This window comes from Thermobia domestica, chromosome 13 (assembly GCF_964235325.1).
Source record: "Thermobia domestica chromosome 13, izTheDome1.hap1.1, whole genome shotgun sequence".
Classification (NCBI taxonomy): Eukaryota; Metazoa; Arthropoda; class Insecta; order Zygentoma; family Lepismatidae; genus Thermobia; species Thermobia domestica.
Window position 1 is genome coordinate 177,239,793 of NC_137466.1, and position 23,477 is coordinate 177,263,269.

Genomic DNA, 23,477 nt, shown 5'->3' on the forward strand with positions numbered 1-23,477 from the left:
GAAATCGGAAATGGCTAATTTGAATAGCTTTTGGTTTAAATAGGAGGTTAATGGAGAAGATGGAACCTAGTCTTCGGGGTGCTGAATCTATTGCTGAAAACCGCATCTCGATATATTTTACCGGTTTTGCTCTGATGCCGTCGACAGACGAACGGACGGATAAAGCCATTCTACAAGTATAAAACTTACGACACTTATGTATAGAATAATTTGGGAGTCTAAAAATAAATTTTATTACACCCAAAAGGCCTATAAGTCCAGACATTCTACTACACATTTTATTTTTACTTATCACTTACCTTACCACTCTTTAGGACGCTCGGACTCTGAGAGATCTTCGCTTGGACGCCTGGTCCTTGCAATAACCTCACCACTCTCTGAGACGTCTCGTCTTTGATTTTTATACTCTTATCTAGAATAATCGGTCTCTGAGAGGTACCGACATACAGTCCTTGGATTCTGTCACCCTAAGGCGCTCGGTCTCTAAATTCCTACAAGCTCACCAACAAATCACCAAATATCTAGAAAAAAGAAAAAAACAGTATAATAAAAAGGTAATTGGAAAAGTTCAAAATTCCCGTGCACCATTTTATGCTCTACCCTAAAAGAGAATTTTACAATACAAATGACTTTTAGGTAAACCAAACTCCTTAAAAATCGAAAATTTTAAATAGTTTTAATTACTAACAAGTGAATTGTTTCATATACCGCTACTGTAGATTTCTAAGCTATATGGGTATCTAATCCTATTTGTTAATAGGAGTTTCAGTAGGTAGATTGGTAGATTGGTTGGGAACCTTTTGCATTAGCAGCGCACAGATGGGTTAGTATTTCCTGGCCAGTGCAGCGCGAGATTGGTAAGGAATCTCTTGCCGTTAGCAGCGCAGAGGTAAGGTTAGAGAGTCTGTCCCACCCAGAGCAGCTTGGAAAGAAATGTACAATGTGATCAGTTGGAGACCGATATCTTCTGCCTCTGTACTTTCTTTAGCCAGTTATGGAAGTGAGGGCTATGGAGGGGTTGAAGGGTTCCACTTCGTGGCTCTTCGTGTCCTTCTCGTATTTCCTCGGATCTTCCTCGTGATCCTTGTGCTAAGACCAGTGGTGTTGTTTGTAAATACGGGGGGATATTGCAATATTCTCACTACTCTAAATTCATATATATATATATATATATATATATATATATATATATATATATATATATATATATAGAGAGAGAGAGAGAGAGAGAGAGAGAGAGAGAGAGAGAGAAGGGGTCAAAACAACACCGACAGCGTTTGGGAGGTGATTCCTGGCACCAAGATAAAACGGAAAGTATAGTCCAACCTGGATACATAAATGCTTCCTTTCGAAGTTATAGGCTGCCGAAAACATGAAAAAATAAAATTTAAAGGTCCATAGCTCCAGTAGTATCGAACCTACCGTAGCCGGCTCAAGACTTTATGTAGGAACCAGTGTGTACCCTATCCAAATATCCATATTTCAAAATCCTGCGGTATTTCCGCAACTATTTTTGTGGAGATAGTTAGTGAGTACTTCAAATTATAAGCTCGTAGCCAAACTCCCTCTATAAAAATTGTTGCGTGAGTACCTTAGGATTCTGAAAACCGTATTTTTGAATAGTGCACATATTAGTTCCTAAGTGAAGTCTTGACCCGACTACGGTAGGTCCCATAGTTTAGGAGCTATGGACCTTTAAATTTCATTTTTCCATTCCTATAACTCCGAAAGGAAGCATTTGTGTACCCAGGTTGGTCTATACTTTTTGTCTTATCTTAATGTGAGGAATCACCTCCCAAACATTGTCCGTATTGTTTTGAAACACTTTGTATATATTAAAGAAACCATTTTTCGTTACTTATTACCATCTTTTGCACTATGGGAATTAATATTAAAACCGAAATTTGTAGTAAATTGGAGATCAAGATTAAAACAGGAATTCTAATTTCTATTATTTTCGGTTTAAATAGATAGATAAGGACGGAGGTGGCACCCTTCTTTCAGATACCGAACCCATATCAGAAAACCGTTTCTCCCTCCAATTACAGCTCTTCCTCTGATACCTGCCGACAGACAGTCAGACGGACAACCAAACAGACGGATGAACGTAGCCGGTATAAGATTTCCAATACTTATGCATACTTTGGAAGTCTTTAAAAAAGGAAAGAAATATGCTCATTAAACTTTAACGGGGCGGCTATTTGAAGCGATCGCAACGCGTTTTTATTGCTCATGGGTACGCTTGGAATACTCTGATCATATATTTAAATGTGGATGGCTAATCACAAACGCGCAAACAATAAAAACGCGTAAAAACGTCGCCTCAAGCGTATTTGATGCGTTTCGGAACAATAGACAGCCTGCTGTTTAAAAGATGTCTAAAGGAAGGAAGGGAAAAAAAGGAAAGACGTGTTGCCAGGCAAGGAGATTTTAGCAAGAAACAGCTGCTTTGAAGATGCTTTGTGCAGAGTACTGGAACTCTGTTATTATGGACCTGGACTTGGCAAGAAAGACCTGGAAACCTTGCCTGGCTGACAGCATGATTTATAACTCTGGCAAAAGTAAAGTTACCAAATAACCACCTTGGTCGCGTTTGCTCTAGGGGTAACGCTTCGAAAACGCATTCTCAAATAGCCACAGACTAAAGGGAAACAAGATTAACAACCTAGGTTCTCATAACATGATTCACTGTTACCTCCTTCGTGGGTGGATAGTTAGGATCTTCTATTTCGTGAAGAAGTCCTAGTTTGGATCTTTGAGAAGAGTAAATTCTACGTTAAAATCATACAGAAATATTTTAATGTTGGAAACGGACGATAAGTTTTATTTCAAAACAGACAAAAACCAGATACAGTGTGACTAAACAGCTTGATTTTTAATACACAGATGTTACGCTAAAGTACAAGGGTGAATGTGGATGGGAAGCAGGAAAATCCGCTTGTGGTCGAAATCATAGGACAAACATGTGGTGGTACTTCACTACTGATAAAATATGCGCCTCCAATGGGATCACCTATCCAAGCTACAAGAATGTCCAATGTCTCAATGAGTATGGAGCAGGTAAACAAAAACTAAATAAAAATTTCAATTTTTAGACTAGGTTTTCAGTACATTTAAGTAATTTAACTCTGTAATTAGTTATTGTAATGTACGGTAACTTTTTATTATTATTATTATTATTATTATTATTATTATTATTATTATTATTATTATTATTATTACCAGGAATTCAAACAAAGTAGCATGACACAGATTACGTCATTGCTATCTTAAGTGAAATTCAAGAAAACATAGTTGTAACATTTAAATCAGCAGCATCGACACCTTACTCGAGAAGGTGGGTGGTTGGAGGGCAAAACAATAAAGGTAGTTTAAAAGTAGTCCTGATTTTGGCTTACTATTAGAGAGATAATTCAGGTGGGTATCATCATAATAAAATTATTATTATTATTATTATTATTATTATTATTATTATTATTATTATTATTATTATTATTATTATTATTATTATTATCTTACTTTTCTCTAATACTGTTGCCTTTTCAAATAAAACAGCCTATGGCTTAAAATTAAGCTACTAGTCTATCTTTTCAAGATCGTATTTTCACCGCTGTATATAGATTTTATTATTTTTATTATTTTTATTTTTATTTTATTTTATTTTTGGCGTGCATACAGTCAAAGAATATATGGATTTGTTTGATTTAATTTCATTCTTAGATAACAATACAAGACTTTAAAACTGAGGTGATGGTCAGATTTTTTTTTTTTTTTTTTTTAAGCAATACTGTACGTTAAAATTCCACCACCTCACATTTAATATTTTTTTTCTTTTTTCAAAAATTTCCAATTAGAAGGGAATAACACTACATTTCTCTGTATAATTCATTTAATTTACTTCTGGAATCCTACAGCATTTAATGAATTAATGACTCTGTCAGTAAATACATCATTAAGTAATTTATGACGTCATACACTTTTTGAAAAACTTATCAACAATAAAACGTTTCATAAATAGTATTTTGTTAATTATTATTATTACTTATTAGTGTTATTATCTTTATAATAAATATTGTACAATCCGCGGCAAAAAACCTGCAACATGAGGATGTAAGTTTATTGTGAAACTACGCCTAACAGCACAGGAAATGAACATAACGTCTAAGTGGAACGAATCACGCCAGGATAAACCTCGGCCTCCTCCCGTGCACACTTATTTTGGAGCAAAAGACGTCGTCATTTCACAATAAACTTATATGCTCATGTTGCAGGTTTTTTGCCGCTGATTGTACCATCGTTGCCGATTACTTTCTACAACCTCAGACATTTTGTACTTTTCTACTATTCTCTTTATTCTCATAAACGTGAGCTCCTCCGTGGCTAAGCGGTTAGCGTACGAGCCTTTGGCGCGGGAGACCCGGGTTCGATTCCCGGCGGGAGCTCATGTGGTTCGGATTCCACGTTAATCAGTAGGTCCACGTCTCATATAGCCTCGCTGCTGAACGGGACGTAAAACTCAAAATCAATCAATCAATCAGTCTCATAAACGTATTAGTTTAAATTCCACTTTACAGTCCACTTCTGCTGCTTCGTTCCCCTTCCATTATCCTTTGTATCTATCCCTCAGAATACAACTCCTTAACAAATGGTTAGACCTACAAGCAGATCTTTTGTTCTGCTTTTAATCATCTTTTATATATATATATATATATACGCGCGGATCCCCTTGACGCCAAGGTATACACTGAATAAAATGGGCTTCAATTCTGCTTTACGCTGGATAAAGCTGCAAACTATGGTTTAGTTCCTCCCTTGTATCGTATCCTGGATCCGCCACTGTATATATATATATATATATATATATATATATATATATATATATATATATATATATATATATATATATATATTTCATTTTCATGTCCCACAGTTATACCTTATACGCTAAAAGAGACGGATGATTAATGAAAATGAATATTAAATAAATATTTTATGCTCTTCGACATAGAATCGAACCCGGGATTACGCACACAAAACCCACATGCGCCAGCAACTATAACAGTGAGCAGAAATATTTCATTCTCTACTTTTAGCAATATTTTCTTATTGTGTTTCTCATTCATCTCAGCTAATTTTCTCTTTTCTTCTCCATATCCTCAGTTTAAAGGTCTCTTCTTGCTCCATCCATTGCTTTTGTATACTGTTCATATCTTTGTTCTACATGAAACAATATGTAAATCCTTTTATTATTCACTACTCTATTATTACATTTATTTATACACTTTTATTATACTAGTCATTACAATATTCTTAATATGTACTGCATTAGTTTCCATTTGCTTAATCTTGATCGCGGTGCTTTTAATTAGTTACCTCTACAAACACTAATTATAAATTGTTCTCAGCAAACATTTATAAATACATTTTATTTTTTGTTATTCATTTTTTCAACCAACTTCTTTATAAATTTCAGGTTTAAAAGTTCTCCACGATGGCGATTGTAAATCCGACGAAGTCAAATTGCCATCAACGCCACAAATATCTTGCGAGATCAGCACACGTTTGGATGTTTATGCACCTGTATGCGGGTCAGATGGGATAACATATCCAAATATGTTCATGTTGCATTGTGAGACTTTGAAGAACGCAAGTAAGTGATTTCTTTAGATTGATTTTTCTTAACATAATGCACTACTTACTGACCAAGCCTAGTTCATCAACCAAGTAATTGCTTTGCCGTCGAGGGGTCGACTGTTCAACTCGGCTGGCTTTTTCTGAGAGTTTAAATAAATAAAAATCAATTAAATATGATTTACTCTCATGGTCAAATGATTAGTACAGTCGTAGTTTGTTTCCCGATAGAAACCCATATAATTTTGTTTCTACTTAAACTATAAAACACCTTAAATGCGGTACTGCATTTTCTAAAGGTGTGGGACACCGTGACTCAGTGGTACACCTTGTTGTTGAATTGGAATTTAGCGTCCAGTTCAGTACTCAGGCTATATAAGACGCGGACTTATACCTGAAAGTAGAATCTCAACCACATTAGCTTTCACGGGGAATCGAACCCAGGTTTCTTGTGCCGAAGACATGTACGCTAATCATATAGTCACGATGGAGTTGTCTCTCAAAAATAGACCGTTGATCTCTGATGTGAGAGATGTACGTGAGTTTTCTTGGTGTTCTCTCGTTTCCTCCCACTATCTCATCCCATGAATTATTTCACAATCGTTCACTTTCATTAATCATCCGATTTCTCTAGCCTATAGACATAATAATGATACGTAAAACGAATGATGTTATACATTGTTGAAGCAAGAGATCCTTCCTCTCACTATATGTCAACCCCTGAGAAATATAGGAGTTCCACTAATCTCTGACAAAAGACACACACAATGTTATATAAAAATTTGAGTGAATTTAATAAATATTTGGAAGTCCGTATATAAAATTGAGGAGAAACACTCACTCATTATTGGCCCATTTCTACTGAATGCAATTGAGAAATTAGAAATTCTCAGAAAAAAATAGGTCATATTTGACTTCTTTTTACAAAATTTATTATATATATATATATATATATATATATATATATATATATATATATATATATATATATATATATATATATATATATATATATATATATATCTTCGGAGGGGTTAAGTGAGCCCCTGCATTATTTGATTGACTTAAACTACAAGTGGGACTATGTAAAAACTTCAATAAATATTGTACATACACCAGAGTATTGTGTTAAAATCGAATAATATTTACGAAAGTTATCCGCGTTTTATATATATATATATATATATATATATATATATATATATATATATATATATATATATATATATATATCATGAGGGAGAAAAGAAAGCTTTACTCGCGTTCTTGATAGGTTTTAAATCCAAGTAGTGAAAATGATTGCGAACCCTCAAAAATGTATCTTACTCCGTGAACATATTTTTACGAAATATTTCATGGGTCATATATATATTGGGGAAGGAATAATTCACATCACATTAGAGGGCTAAATTCACCGTTCATTCTTGACTGATTTTTCTACCATATAGTTTTTTTAATCTTTGATTTATTATAAAATAAAGTCAATACTTCAACATTTCCTTTTTTAAGTAAAAAAAAAATAGTAGGTTGCGAAAACTTTGAGACCTTTCCGTCTGAGCCTCACCAGCTCGCTAGACAGGCTTACGAGCTATTCTGCTCAGGGAACAAAGCTATTATCGCTGGGGATTGCACGCATTCTTGGGAAGGTGCGAAGGCTCTCCTCTGGGAGTTTAGTTTTAATGTTGAAGGCATCTTTCAATGTTAAGACGTTATTAAATGATTTCTTTAAAATACAGTAAGAAGTTTCATGTATTTAAGTAGTAGTATTATGTATTTCTATTAGTGATAACTTGTTTAATTTGGGTATATACGCTCAGGAGTTATTTAGAGTACCTGTTCTTTTTCCCCTACAGGGGGCCTGGACCATAATAGCTTGTAAATTGTAAATCTGATACATTAAACATACGTATAAATTTACCAAACGCAACCGTACAGGATAAAATAATATTATTTGTGTATAATTTTAGTTAAGTTTTCCATTTCATAGAATCAGTGGTGTACTTACGATTTTGTTTCGAGGGGCTTTGCTTGTTTCGGAAGGGGTTTGCTAACTTTATTCCTGTAAATGTGAAAATTCTTCAATATATATAAAACAATAAAAAAAATTGTGATAAAATTTCGGTGAGTGCTTAAGCTCAGAAGCCAACCCCATTAAATATGCCACTGCATAGAATACACTATTAAATATCTTGCGTTGATTCAAATGAAGTTCCTAACATTTCTAATGAAGTCATTATCACGTGATGCATTAATTAAATGCAGTATTGTACTTATTTCAAAGTGGAAGATGCAAGTAACGAACTCTTACCCAAGAAACTTGACAGCTAACATGTAAGAATGTACTTTCTTTTCCTCTCCCTCCATTTTCAAATATACAGGAAATGAAAACAACAAGTGAGGAGGAAATTCCCCTCATTCCCCCTGTAAATCCCAAATAGAAGAAAATATGAACTGCACTTCAAAAAATGTGTAGTAGAACTAAATGGGAATATTAGTTTATCGGGCCTACCCTACTTGTGGGATTACGCTTCGCCACTGATCCTAAACACAAGGAATTACGGAGAAGACCCTAAGAAAATCTAAAATACGTTGTAACAAAATTGAATGAGTTTTGTATAACATATTGTGGAGATTTAAAACAATCGGAGGAGGGAGCTAATACTACCACTTTATTCTTTACTGATTTCAACCCCATCCAGAGTGACCGATTGGGTAGCCTTAAGGAAAATGTACGGCATATTACACCCAAATCGAATAGTTGTAACGGAAGTAATCGTGGAACATATTTTTAAATTGGGAAAAGGGGTATCAATTCCATATAAGGGAAGGAATTTACCGCTTATTCCTGACTAATTTTAACCCCAAGTAGTAGGGAGTACAGAAAAGTGTCGAAACAAGTGACATTATATACGTATCTAAACCAATCTACTTTATTTTTTTTAAAAAAAAAAATGGAACTTTAAAATAAATGAAGGTGAATTAGTAGGGTAAATCCACAAATTTATTCTTTATTGATTTTAATTTCTTCCAGAAGGAGTGATTGGGAAACCTCAAAGAAAATGTATGATATATTAATAAAAAATAACGATATATAATAAAAATATAGATATTTGTTATTAATATAGAAGGTCCTGGGTTTTAACTCTCTTCTCCCTCCCTCCTCCCATCAATAAGATATTATGGTTATGGAAAAATAAACATGAACCATATTAAGATATCCATACAAGCACCACGCGTATTCTGAAACAATATGAGCTTGGGAGCTTAAACTTGTCCCTCCTGTGGAAATCCTGTTTCTGAAACAAAAGGAAACATATAAATTTACATAGGATCTCTACAGAATGTCCACTGGCATAAATGGGACGCTCCATTTATATGTTCTGGGACTAATCAAGGGATATCGCTAATCAATGTAGGCTACTAACAAAGTCCAAGTGAACTCAAGTTTTGAATTTATTTACAATATAATATATAAGACAAAGATACCCTATAAGTTTGAAAAGACAATATTGTGAGTTAATACTCAGATATTATGAAGGTAATTACTACTAAATTATTAAAGGTATGTTGAAAATAACGTCAAATGTGTGTTTGTAGTGAAAAACTGCCCCGAAACGATGTGCCATATAATACCCTTTCTATTAAAAGTTTTGAACCGGAGTAAAATATGGCGAACTTTGAAATGGCCATCATGATGGCACTATACAGTAACAGACACAGTTATATCTCCACTATCCCTTTCCACGATATGGCATCACTCCCTCTAGCCGTTCTAAACATACAAGTACCTTTTCCTCATGTTGTAGAGGTACTATAAATACATTCAAAATTGAAGTCCCTTGAGGCACCATTCAATATTGTTCAATTGAGTTAATTGGGATACTTTAGTCTAATATGGAACCGTTTTAGGGGATGACACTCTAAAAAGTTTGGAAGTCGAAAAATAAGAACTACTCTAACATAATATTCTTGTTTTACAATTCTTAACATTATGCTTATGTTTCAGGTTTGGTTAAGGTTCGCGATGGCAAATGTAAAGAGGAAACCTCCAAACTAGATGATTGTAGTGAGGAAGACAAAGAAGATGGTTTGACTTTGGATGAAATAGGATCTGTGGAACGTTCTACGAGTGAAGTTTGTGGATCAAACGGGAAAACGTACAGAAATTTAAAGCATCTGAGGTGTGCAACAGCAGCTGTTGTACCACGTAAGTCAAGATTGCTGCTTTCAAAATGCGTGTGTTTTATTATTATTTTTATTTCTGGGTTATAAATTTAACCTAAAATTTCAAAAACTCTCAGGCACGGAAACTAGAGAATCTAAATGCCAAAACGTGTTTCCTTTTTTGAAAAAAAATCAAAGAATTCAATTTCAGAAATTGATATATATACCTAAAGTGATCTAGATGTTTATATAACTGTTGCCAGTGTCAAGAGTGAAATCCAGTAGCCGAGTAGTAAAGTTAGATACACTTCTACCGATGTTCCCAGATTTAACTTCGCGAGTGTTCCTCCAACAATTTTCACGGAAATTTCACCACACACCCTGTTGATACTTAGGGTTGTTCATAGTGGCTATTGTCTATTTCTTCTTTAGAAAAGAAGAAGAATATGCACAATATAGAACTATTTCTGGTTTTCTTATGCATAACATTACCTTTTTGTTTTATCTTAATCATTGTTAAAGGCAGCACAAGAGGCATTTATAAAGGTAACCAAGGAAGTTCTATCGCTTTTCGTAGAGAACTGTGTTCAATTGGCCCTCATACCGTGAGTTGAATGGGAATGGAGATATGGCGAAGGACAGTTGTTGATGTGGGTATATCCAACATATAACCTGGTCGTGACAGTTCAGTTACACCGTGAACTTGTGTAAGGACAGTGAACATGAGACCTCCACAAAAGGTCGTGTATGCTGTACGAGTTCAAACTTGGGTCAAATGCCGCTGCAGCGGGGCGGAAGATATGCCAGGCCTTTGGTGAGGGTGTCATGACTACGAAGATAGTGCAGCGGTGGTTTAACAAGTTTAAGGGCGGTAACGAAACACTCGAAGACGCACCATGTGCAGGAAGACCAACACATGTACAAAATGAAGATCTTCAGGCAGCAATTGAGGCGAACAGTGGCCAGACATGTGAGGAACTGGGACTACAATTCAGTGTGAGTGGAGAAACCATTCGGCAGTACCTCTATCAACTTCGGAAGCACTACAAGCTGGGTCGATGGGTCCCACATGATTTGACGCCGGGCCAGAAGGAGCCATTTCTGGATAGACATGTGATTAGAAATGGGTCCTGTACGAAGTTTCACGGCGCCATCATCATTGGTTATCATCGCATGAACAGGTTCCAAAACAGCCGAAATCAATACTGCACCAGAAGAAGGTCATCCTATATGTTTGGTGTACTGCTCGCGGCATCGTACATCGGGAACTGATACCAGCTGGTCAGATCATCAATGCAACTGATTTCAGCAGTTGAGCCGTGTAAAAGAAAAATTCAAAACTCTGGAGCCAGCACTTCTGAATCGCAAAGAGCTCCTAATGTTACGGGACAAACATTAAGCCTCACGTGGCAGGATGACCCGGGACATGACTCGTGTAACTCTGTGGTGTTACAAATTTGGCAACAATCATTTTTTTAAAACTAAGCTCAAGCTTTTCTTTAGCAAAGCCATTTAACTGTTGTCTCAGTGCTCTTGTTCTAAGATTTTAATAGCAGCCATCACATATTTGTAACCATAGATACAACAACAACCACCACATCTGGTGCATGGGGTCCCTAGTTCGATCCCATCTCACGCCAAGTAAACTTTGTGGTCGACAAACACCGTGTGTGTGAGTTTTCGTGGGGTTCTTTCATTTCTTCCCACTTTATTCATTCCATTTCCTTCATTTCTCATAATTACCACCTCCTTTAGACTAGTGAGCATGAGCATGGGACGTAAAACTGAAAGATTTTATTTTCATTTCAACAACAACGAGTTCTGTCTGCATGTCATGAATTTTCTCTGTGATTGAATAAGTTATATTGCAATTGGATTCAGAAAAAGAACAAAGTCAAAATTCTCGGACAAGAAATAGCACACTCAATCCATGATGACCGAGAAGTTAGGAATAGAATTTCTAAAATGTAGTAGTAAAGAAGAGGAAAGGTAATTGGGGCAGATTAAGGGAATAAATTCATAAATGTCCCAAAAAGAAGGGGAGAATTTGTGAAATTATCTATATCCCCGATTGAAAGTAACATTTCATAAGTCGGGTATTTTCGGAGAGAAATCATGAAAGAAAAGAACTTCACACCTAAAAATCTTAACCCTGCTTATATAAAGTATCCCATAAAGAATACAACTTTTGAGTACATAATAACATACTTACGTCTTGTTGAAGTCATATTTCCTCAGAATTCATACGATCCAGTTTAGACCACAAAAACTCTCTTAAGATATTGCGGTAGCGTTCGCCGTTTACTGTTAATGCATTTCCAACGCCATCGTCGAAAAAGTACGGCCCAATTACACCCTCAGCCAAATGCCACGTCACACAGGCACTCCTTGTAAATGTAATGATTTCTCCGTAATTACCATTATACTCACTCATCACTGAACGTTGCTTTCTTGATGAAACTGTTGTCCACTCTTCGTTGCTTTAAACAGCTCGTGAAAGTCAAATGAATCATCAGTGTCCAAGAATTATATGACCAATACAATGGTGGATGTACAACACCCATATCCCACGCAATTATATGGCATACACTAGAACGCATGAAGTTTCACAGCAAACGACCCACTCGTCTCCGCCGAATTCTTCGCGCTTGGGCATAGGAACACGCTAATTGGACCATGGATGATTGGAAAAGGGTATGTTGGTCCCATAAATCATGGTTTATGCTACTCCTCTCGGACGGGCGTGTGTATGTGTGGCGCCAACAGCACGAATCTATTGATCCCTCGTGCATGGTACACGCAGGTTCGGTCTACTGTATGGTTTAGGGATGCTTCTGTTGGCATGGACTGGAACCTTTGGTGTGTTAGGAGATCACGTACACCCTACAATGCAAAACTTCTACTCACACAAAGATGGCGATTTACGGGACTACCATGCACGGTACCTCCAAGCCAAGACTGTACCTGCTTGGCTAAGGAACATTCCGCGGAGTTCCCCCTAACTCACCGGATCTTAATCCTATAGAATAATTTATGGGATTATGTGGAACGAGCTCTTCGTACCATCAGGAATATATTATGTCAGATTCCAATGGAAACATATCAGCAACTACAAGAATTCATGCCACGCCCTGCCGAGACCATCATCTGAGCAAAGAATGGACCAACAAAGTATTAGGTAGGTGATCGCAATTCAGTGATCACTCAATATAGTAGCACACTATAAAATAAGACCTGGTCCCCCGGTGACATTTTCTTCCAAACACTTCATCTTTGCGACACAGACATACCATAAACACAGACAAAAAATAATATCTGCGTTTCACCCTCCCCTCCCTCTCATTCATCTTCGCAGGTTCAATGAGTTGGGTTGAGTTTGAGTTTAGCGTCCCTTTCAGCAGCAAAGCTATGTGAGAGGTGGACCTACAGCTTAAAGAGGGATCCGAATGATATGAGCTCCGGCCGGGAATGCAGCGCCGAAGACGCGTACTCTAACTATAATAGTCATGAGGGAGTTCTTTGGAGCAACAAAATCAATTTTATTAGCCTCTCTGTCTGTCTGTCTCTATCTATTTATTTATCAATCTATTTCTCTACCCAAAAATTTCACTCAAATGTAAGAACCTGTGGAAAAGAGTGCTGAAATCTGGGCATCCTTGATTGGAAGACAAAATCTAATGAAATTCCTTCTGTATACGACTGGCAGCAAAACCTACGGCCGCTAATACGACCTAATCGGATTGAGTTTGAGGTATACATGTATATTTTTTTTATTGATATCTAATCAAAATACTCCAACTTTGATTATTTTATTTCATTCCACAGTATGAATATCTTTACTCACATTTGTGCTTTAGTATAAAATAATTTTAATTCTAGTCTATTATTATTTGTCTATGTCGTTATTTGTTTTCGTTTAGAGCACTTATTTGCACACAAACTAATAAAGTATGTATATTTCTGTACAGCTGTCTACAGATCCCACGCAGGTGCTTGTGTAAATAAAGACGATCCTTGCGAAACAGCTGCTATTAGTTATCCACTCATAAGACCAATTTGTGCCAACGATGGAAAGACGTACTTCAATAGCTATGCATTTTGGTGTGCACAGAAGAAAAACCCTGGTAAGTTTGCTCCACAAATTTTCCTCCTGTGGCGTTTTTCCCACCCTGAATTCCATAGACAAAACACTCACGCTTTTTCTCTCATTTATGAGTACTAAATTAATTACGGGTATGAAGTTTTGATATGAACTAACATAACGGTTTTATTTCATCTATTAACGACAATTGAAAGTGAATGAATCTTTTGTAACTAATATCAACATCATTTGGCTGCGTCACAATTTGTTGAGGTGTATTTAGTTATAGTTAATTCTAATTCACCCAGCGATCAAGTCATTGCTATCAGGCTATAGGCTGCTGCCGGTAGTTTTATATATATCGAGTGTATCAAAAGTCCTGTCCCATAGACCAACTCTGCTGAGTGAAGGTACGAAATAAAAGGTACGGGCCGCCGCACTAAACTTTCTCAAATCAATTCCCTGAACTAAATCATGTTGTGCTACAGTTATTAATGATTCCTTGTGAAATAGTGCAGTAAATGAAGCTCAAATTTTAATGAAGAAAGGAACAAATTAGTAGCAAGCTGAAACTTAATACAGATGTTGGAAATGATGTTCTAAACAACATACTAAAAGTCCCCTGAAATCTCACGTGACCTTCGCCGTCATATTGGAAAATGGCCGCTGGAAGTGAGAAATGAACATCTTCGCTATGGTTGAACAAAAAAGATAAACTTAGTGTCGTTTTATAGAACATAGATAACATAATATTTTTTATAGAGAAACAATTTTTCATAAAACGCATACTTTTAGAAATATTTAGCTCAAATTCTAAAATTCCCAAAACTGCCGTCAAACTGATTTAAAATTTTATTGAACTTAGGAAATAATTATTAACAAATTAAAATTTGACATAGATGTTGGTAAAGATTATTTAAATAACATACTAAAATCCCACAACTTCTTCGTTCGCCATATTGGAAAATGTCCAAATGTCTGAAGTAATTGAAAGATGATATCGAGAAACTGTAAATACAGTCGATCCGAAGTCAATTGGGATCAATGCTGAAGCGAGAAAGGAAACATTATGACGTGATTAAGGTTGTCGTCCCCCGAGTTATTTAATGGAATATTTATTTGTGAAATATGAACAAAACCGCCTGAGTAATTTTTGAGGAAATCATTCGAAAAAAACACTGACTCTCAAGAAATACCTACCCCTCGTATATTCTTTCAGGCCAAATGAGTATGACATACTGTTAGGATATTAAAGAAATATTTATTTGCGAAATATGAACACGAATCATACAACTGGTTTCTCTCACGTGTGATGCATCGCAAGAATTTAGTATGATTCGTAGAACTGCCTTCTGAACGCACACTTGAGAAAACGTAAAACAGCAGAATTGCTCCAACAACGTTGTCAAACTTAGAAGACATGGCAAACGAGAGGCCAAAAAACAAGACTTAAACAACTATAACACGAACATTAACAATCATTCGAATCAAGCAGTAACAATAATAAAAGCAAAAATATAAAACAACAACAAAAAGAAAGCGGCAATATAACAACACTGCATCCTGAAGAGATGTTCTCTGTATAGCGCCAGAGATAAGAGGGCAAAATTTCATGGGTGGGGGGTTGGCGACCAGCACACACCTTTGCGTTTTTATTGGGTGGTGAAATTGGGAAATCTAGGTCAAACTTCACGACTCCTAGTGATCACTGTAGTAGTTTAGGGTCAACACCGATAAGGCATACTATGTTAAATGAAAAACTAACGTTACCAGTTCAACAAGCTGTCTTCTTGGGCTGTCACGAAACCAACAATATACCATTATTGGGAAACGTATCTGAAGTGTCCTGTCACACAACAATGTGAACGTTCACCATGTAATTTCGCCTGCCTTCACGTTTTGTTGGATCGTTCTGCTGAACTGGAATCGTTACTTTTTGTGTGTTCCATAGTAACATAAGCAAGTTACCAGTACGCAACCGAAACAGCTGGTCCGATTGGAAAAATTCACAGATAGTTTCAAGTCTGATCTGTGCAGGAAAGGACATCGAATTCCAAATCAAATAACAGAAATTTTGACTTCTTTTAATTAAGCTTGGTAGATTATAATTATTTACCACCCATCAACCATCATATTTCTAAATACGAGGTTACTGCTATAATAAAAATAATTCATAATAATGGTTACTGATTTTCACAAATGTGTAAAATTCATCTAAAATAGTAATATTTTTTCTTCTTTTCAGACTTGAAGAAGTTATTCATGGGCCAATGTCTATTGGAAACAAAGAAATCTCAATCAAAACTGATAAGTAACAAAATATATATTGAAAATAATATGTTATAACAAAACATTATGAAAATATCTATAAACAAAGGGTAAAAGTTCCGTTAAGATAAAAGAACTACAAAATTTGTGTTATTTTCTTTTAAACTAATGTTTTACTGATTGTATTTTCTTCTGTATCTAGCAATAGAATGCAAGTAAAACGTCAATGTATGAGACGATATGTGATGTACAATTATTACCATATATAAAAGTGCATTATTATCGGAATATAAATTATTGTATAATACCTTAAAAAAGATACGAGATATCAAAAAATCCCATTGTTCACTAGGTATAATATGACTACCCCAGTTTATAATTCTTATATTTGACACATCAAATTAATAGATGATAATATTATTGGTTTCTTTTCATACTGAATTGCTAGTAAATACAATATAAGAATACGAAATAGGCACTTTTCAATGGCAGAATGTAGATCAAGGTTTGTACAAATTCATAGCAATTTAATGTATAAATTATATCGTAAATCTTATTGCACTACATCACAAAACAGTCGCTTAAACGTCTGCTCTTACGTACATGTAATCACACTTCTACCGTGATTAAATACTCCATACGGCGACCTAGAGAGGAGGAAACCAGGTGAAGCTTCTAAGGTGTTTGCTAATTTTGCAGCTGCACTAGTTGAAGACAAGCACGATGAGAGGAATTCGCTGTATTAATCGCCGGAAAAGATTGATTCATATTGTTTCAAGGACGAGAGGACTCCACAGTAGATTTGTGACGTACTGCGTGTTCTCAGCCATGGCCATATGCTAATTATTATGAATAAAAAACTATTAATGCCTTTCACAATTTTGGAATTTAATAACATCTTACGTATACAGGGTGTCTCAAAAGTTCTCTCACATAGGGTAACTGTTATTATCAAAGTTACAACAAAATGTAAGGGGAGAAACCGTCTTCAAATATGATGTTTTCAATCTAAAAAGAAGGAATTTTTAAATCGAATGAGCCGTTTGGGCTGTACACTCTTTATGTACCGAATGTTAAAAATGCAACGTTTACCTGGACCTACAACATAAATGAATAAAATTACTGTCTTTTACTCTAACATGTCAACGGCCAGCGCCCATTTCAAACAGTATCTTCATTCACTTATGTTCTGGTTCTAGGTAAATGGCAATATTGGGCGCATAAAGAGTGTACAGCCCAAACGACTCATCCGATTTAAAATATTCCTTGTTTTTAGATTGAAAACATCACATTTGGAGACGGTTTCCCCTCTTACATTTTGTTGTAACTCTGATAATAACAGAATTACCCTATGTCAGGGGACTTTTGAGACACCTTGTATTTACGAAACTTCTTATCTTTTTTCATGCATTTTGGAAACAAATTAATATTTTTGAACTAAATTTTAAATTGTTTTTACATACTTCTGAAATGTTGCTGTGAAAGTAAGCATGCCAAACCACAGAAGACATTTACGTAAGTGTTACACTTGCAAATCAAGTAAATTATTTTAAAATACCAGTAAGTAAAGAATAGGCAATTGACAAATCCTGGGAAATATTCATGGCATTTCAGTAAACTTGGGTTCCGCTAGGCATGAAAAACTTCATGTGTTATTTTGGAGCTTCCTCGTGGATATATGGTTAACAAATACATATTCGGCATTGGACATCAGGCTTCGATTCTACGTCAAACAGTAAGTCTAGGCCTTGGTGCTCAAGTGCGTTGTCGAATGAATATTACTCATTTGCTTTAATGCTGATTTGAACTTTAACATTCGTTTCACCACCGAGCAGCAACATTTTTGCTAGGTATACAGTCGACCCTTTTCAAAAAAAAAAAAAAAAAAAAAATATATATATATATATATATATATATATATATATATATATATATATATATATATATATATATATATACCCACTCTTATACCCTCCATTACAACATGGATTTAAAGTATTATAGAATAGCCAATTCCGGAATTTTTACTTTCCGGAATCCGGAAAACAAAATGGAAAATTCCGGATTTCGGAAAAATATTCGTCATAAACAGGGTCTCAAAAGTCCCCTGACATAGGAAAGCTCTGTTATTGTAACCGCTTTCCGGACCTGCCCCTCTGCTGTCCCACAAACGAGTATGTTCAGGAGACCTGGACTTACCTGGTCAAGACATCGAAGAACATCTCCAAAAAGGGATTACGGAATTTTTCCCAAATTGCCCGCCGGTCTCAATAATGAGATGAGCATTAGGCACCGAGAGGTTCGGAGGTCTCGTCTCGAAATTGGACGATCAGATGGTCACTCAGACCATGACGCACACAAAAATCATTCATACATATAATAAAAACACATTAAATAAAATGCCACCATGCTTATTTATTAAAACACTATATAAAAAAATAACGTAGGAGAGAAAACCAATCACAACACACAACACTGAATATATAACTACATATTTCCACTAATATACAATCACACTTCACTTTTATTATATTATAGCCCTTCATTTTACGTAGATCAAGGAATAAAAGATTATGATTAAGATCTCACTATAAATGCTTTTCTCACATCACGAATGCACTTGGGGATTATCACTGTGGAGGTAACACTGGGATAATCCCACGAAGTGGGTTTCTAGCTGCTGAACAAATCCATAGAAGTCGACGTTAATCTCCAACAAAAGTATGTAGACAGCCACCAAAATGGAATGAAAATGTTGGAGGGAGCGTTTACAACTGATACACACTAGGTTTTGAGAACCTCGGACTCCTCTGATTGGGGTTAGCCGTTAACTACGTCCTTCACCGGATAATAGCGTGTGCCCCTTAACATAACGTTATACTCGATTCCCACTGACGTGGTGGTGGCTCGCAGGTACGGAGTAAGGCTCTCCGAGCTCAGAGGTTCGATATACGAACTTCATTGATCGACTGGTCAATGTTGGCAGTTCATTCTAAAGTGCACTCAGGTTAAATCACCTGTATGTACACGCAAATTAAATGTCAAAAGAATTTATGTTAATTTTTAGTTCACTGGCCACGACGCATAAATCATTGTGAGAACTTGATTGTGGGAACGTTTAGATAACGAACTGGCAGAGCGATGTGGTTGGCGACGATTTGGCGTTCGGACATCTGGTTTGCAATATTTTCATAAATGATTGAAAAATGCACTTAATTCAGATCCAAATAACTATAGAACATAGCTTTTGCATGTTAATAGGTAAGGAAGAAGCACTGAGAACTTTTGTCGCTCGTTAAAACATTCTCACCACAAAGCAACGTTTCAAACATATACAGTGTGGACGATGAAAGAGTCCTTTGTCCTGTTGCTTGGGAAGAAAAACAGTTTCCATCAAAGAAAGAAGTTATTACGTCGCAGAATAAAATATAAATCGAAGAATAACTGTTGTCTTTACGAAATATACAGAGCGTCCACAAAATTATATTATTATCAGAGTTGTAACAAAATATAAGAGGGAAAACCGTCTCTAAATATGATGCTTTCAATCTAAAGTGAAGGATTATTTTTCTTAAATCGGACGAGCCGTTTGGACTGTACGCTCTTTATGCACTCAATACTAAATGAAAATATTTTGTAAAACTATGGTGAATGCGGGTCATGTTTGAAATGGGGTCTGGCCATGGACATGTTAGCGTAAAAGACAGTAACTTCATTCATTTATGTTGTGGGTCCAGGTAAATGGCCATATTGCATTATCATTGGGTGCATACAGAGTGTGCAGCCCAAACGGCTAGTCTGATATCTTTTAAAAAAAAATCCTTCACTTTGGATTGAAAACATCATATTTGGAGACGATTTCCCCTCTTATAGTTTGTTGTAACTCTGATAATAACAGATTTACCCTTTATCAGGGGACTTTTGAGACACTTTGTATAAAAAAAAATTGTTATAAGGTAAACGCGCCTGAATTCGACAGGCACCCGAATTCGACATACCTGTGCTTAAATGTGAAATAAGCGTAAGATGTCATCCCTGCAATCGTGCATAGAAGTGGCAACATTATGGGAGTGTCTTTTCTCATGTCAAAAGCACGGTTACAGTAGATGAGTCATATGTATGGAGAAAAGAAGTACATTGTTGTGTGTGTGACACACTTTTCGAGAAAAAACACATAATCTTAAGGAAAACATAAGACTGCAAGTTATTTTCCTAAGATTTTTATTAAAGATAGGTTTCATTCAAGCAAATAGTAGTACTTTAATGTTGTAAAGGAGTTTCAATCAGTGCGTTTTGTGGTCTTCTGTGAGGACAAAGTTTGTGATGTAATATGAACGGGGGGTTGTCGAAAACACGAGCCTTTATTCGTAACGTGAACCGGATTTCGACAAGGTTGTCGAATTCATGCTCAGTAGTGCAAATATAATTTTAACTGAATACCTAAACGTACAAGTATGTTCAAAGTCTTTCATAAAGCTATTTGTTGCATAATTCTCCGAAAGGAGGGCAAAGCGGATCACTTAACTTCAAGGGCCTCAAATGGCAACTAAAATAATGACCAGGAAACCAAAGTTTTGAGGAAATATTTTATGATTATTAAACTTTCAAATAACAATACAATAGTAACGAGAATTGCATATACATAAATGATATTGCTTAATTACTGAACTACTGCAATTTATCCACTTTGCCCCACCGGTAGGGCAAAGCGGATCATGATAGTGGGGCAAAGTGAATAAGTAAAACTCATACATTAAAAGTCAGTGTTTAATACAGATATGCAAAATAGAAATTGTATAGAAGAACAATATATGTGTACACAGTCTAAGACAATAAAAAAAGACACCTAAATGAACTGCTGTACCTACCAGAAGATTAAAATGTTTAATATTTTGTGAGTATTAGCCTAACACATTTAAATATAGAATTAAGTCTAGACAAAGCTTGCATACGCATGATCCCTAAATATGTTTAAAAAACCTCAAGTCCATAGAAGTCTTTTTTCTTATTAAGTAGGCATCTAGTATCTTTCAATCTATAGTAACTCTAATGAGTACAATTTACGTAGTAGCAAACAGATTTAAAAAAACAATAATAAGGCTTAAGGCTGAAAATAACATCACATCACACGCTTGGTTTACACAGATATCAAATGTGTCCCTTATAATAATATATGTCTTGTTCCTTATAATAATCGGTACAGTTTTCGTGAAACCATGACAGACAAATAGAACACTGAATCCAGTCTTCATTAAGTGGATCTGAATAACATTTATGACAGAACTTGCATTGGTAACTACCGTCTTCTGGTGATTTTGAATGTTTTTATTTGTAATTCCAGATGTACTTGGGAGAGCTATACCCGCAGCAAAACATTTCTTCTTGCAGGAGAACCTTGAATGGTAGATTTCCTTCTTTTCTCTGGTACTTCCTTTACGGAAGTTGCACCTGTACTTGGTTCGGTAGACATAGTAGACTTGCTATACTTCTTCGCAATCTTCTGTTTTAAACATTCCTTGATAGAGGTACTCGTTAGTTCCTCTGCACGTAGAGACCTCAAGCTTCCACCCTCCCCGAACAAAATTTCACCGTACGCCACTGTAGTCATTAGTACTGAACATGTATGGAACATTTTACGTAAATTGATTCGAGGCAAAAAGTAGAGAAACGAAGAAACAAACAAAGATCTGAAGTTAATTAAAATCATTTTAAAAGATGTAAAATCAAACTAATAGTTTCTTAACAGTGGTATAGAATTTCATAGTTTAATATAGGATAAGTTGCGTTAATAGCCGCTGCGATTATTTAACTGAACTCTTATCTTAACCCAACTTACTACTACAACAACTACTGATGTTACTCTACTACGACTACCACCACTACTACTATTACTACTGCTATGTTTTTGTTCGGCGAGTGTTAACGGAACAAATTTAATATGAATTTCAATATTCAAATTAGCTGTGTTGCAACGTATATGTACCGTCAATACCACATTTAGTGCCAAACAGATGTTCTAAAACAGTACTGTATTATGCTTGGGGCAAAGTGAATCGCTATTCGCTTTGCCCCTTCTAAAATTATTCACTTTGCCCCACACTACCACGTGAGACAAAAGACTGTCTACAGCATATGGACGACGTATTTACGATAATTCTCAAACATGATAACAAAGGTAAGATCCCACCCTGTCCATGTATAGTGTGTTCACAAACATTCTACGGAATAGTAAGAAAATATTTTAAAATCCTTACCTCTTGAATTTTTTAGCAAAATGCGTATTTTTTTTCTTTCTCCTCTCTCGTCGAAACAACAACACGTACACATAAAACAGTAACGCCCTTCTTTTCTTTCACTAGTGACGTCATAAACTGGGGCAAACATTCCCTGCCCTCTGATTTCAGTTGACTGTAAATTGCGTTATTCGCTTTGCCTCATATATCCACTTTGCCCTCCTCTCCTCTACTTGTAATCTCAGTTCGACATGGGATGTCGAAAGCAGATTCCAGCATGTCGAATTGAGGATCATCGAAGAAACTACTCAGTTCAGAAAATTTAAGTTGTGTTCTTTTGTCCGTCTGATTATTTCTGCATAATAATAAAACAATATTTGAAGCTGAGAAGAGATTACTATTACTAATAATGCCGACTTAATGTTTTACATGGATATAATTGAAGGTGTCGAATTCAGGTACCGCAACTGTCGAAACCAGGTGAAGTGTGTCGAATTCGGGTTCCATTGGTGAGTTCCAGTTTCATAAAAATTTTTAACATTAACATTTGAGCCTTGAAGTGACTTTTAGCATTAGTAGGGACTGTACAGTTCAAAGGAAAAAAATGGGCCAACACCGACCAATATTATGGCCACAATAGGCGATTGGTTTTTAAAAAAGTCCTTAACCTGTCGAAATTCGGTGCGTTTACCTTATATATACACTTATATATATATATATATATATATATATATATATATATATATATATATATATATATATATATATATATAGTGCGTTCCACAAATAACACTATGGCCCGTCTCCTGAAGAAATCAAGGTAGATAAAAACATGAAACCTTTTGTAACCTTCAACACACATAAAAGACAACAGTATGCTGATATGGAAAACTCCCCGTGAGTTGCGTTTAGACGGGTGTTACGGGGGGTAACTACAAAATTTTAAATAGCAACTCCCACCGTGTGGTATCTCGTTTGAAACATAATCACGCGCAGAGACCAATTTTGAAAACTACACGTCGCTAGCGTGTTCCTATTCAATTTGGCGACCATCTGTAAAGTACGGTAGAAGTACGTTCACGCATAACACTAAGGCCCAT

The 23,477-nt window shown here is 35.7% G+C and overlaps 1 protein-coding gene across 1 annotated transcript in view; it reads left to right on the top strand.

The window, feature by feature from the left end:
* The window catches only part of LOC145668789 (serine protease inhibitor dipetalogastin-like), a 50,268-nt gene extending 33,862 nt beyond the window's left edge, over window positions 1-16,406 (top strand). Inside the window, exons 6-10 of the mRNA XM_081736953.1 lie at window positions 2,887-3,060; window positions 5,474-5,650; window positions 9,638-9,838; window positions 13,764-13,919; window positions 16,122-16,406. Coding sequence (XP_081593079.1) covers window positions 2,887-3,060; window positions 5,474-5,650; window positions 9,638-9,838; window positions 13,764-13,919; window positions 16,122-16,222 — 809 coding nt within the window. The 3' untranslated portion in view covers window positions 16,223-16,406. The remainder of the gene's footprint in view (window positions 1-2,886; window positions 3,061-5,473; window positions 5,651-9,637; window positions 9,839-13,763; window positions 13,920-16,121) is intronic.
* The last annotated feature ends 7,071 nt before the right edge of the window (window positions 16,407-23,477 follow it).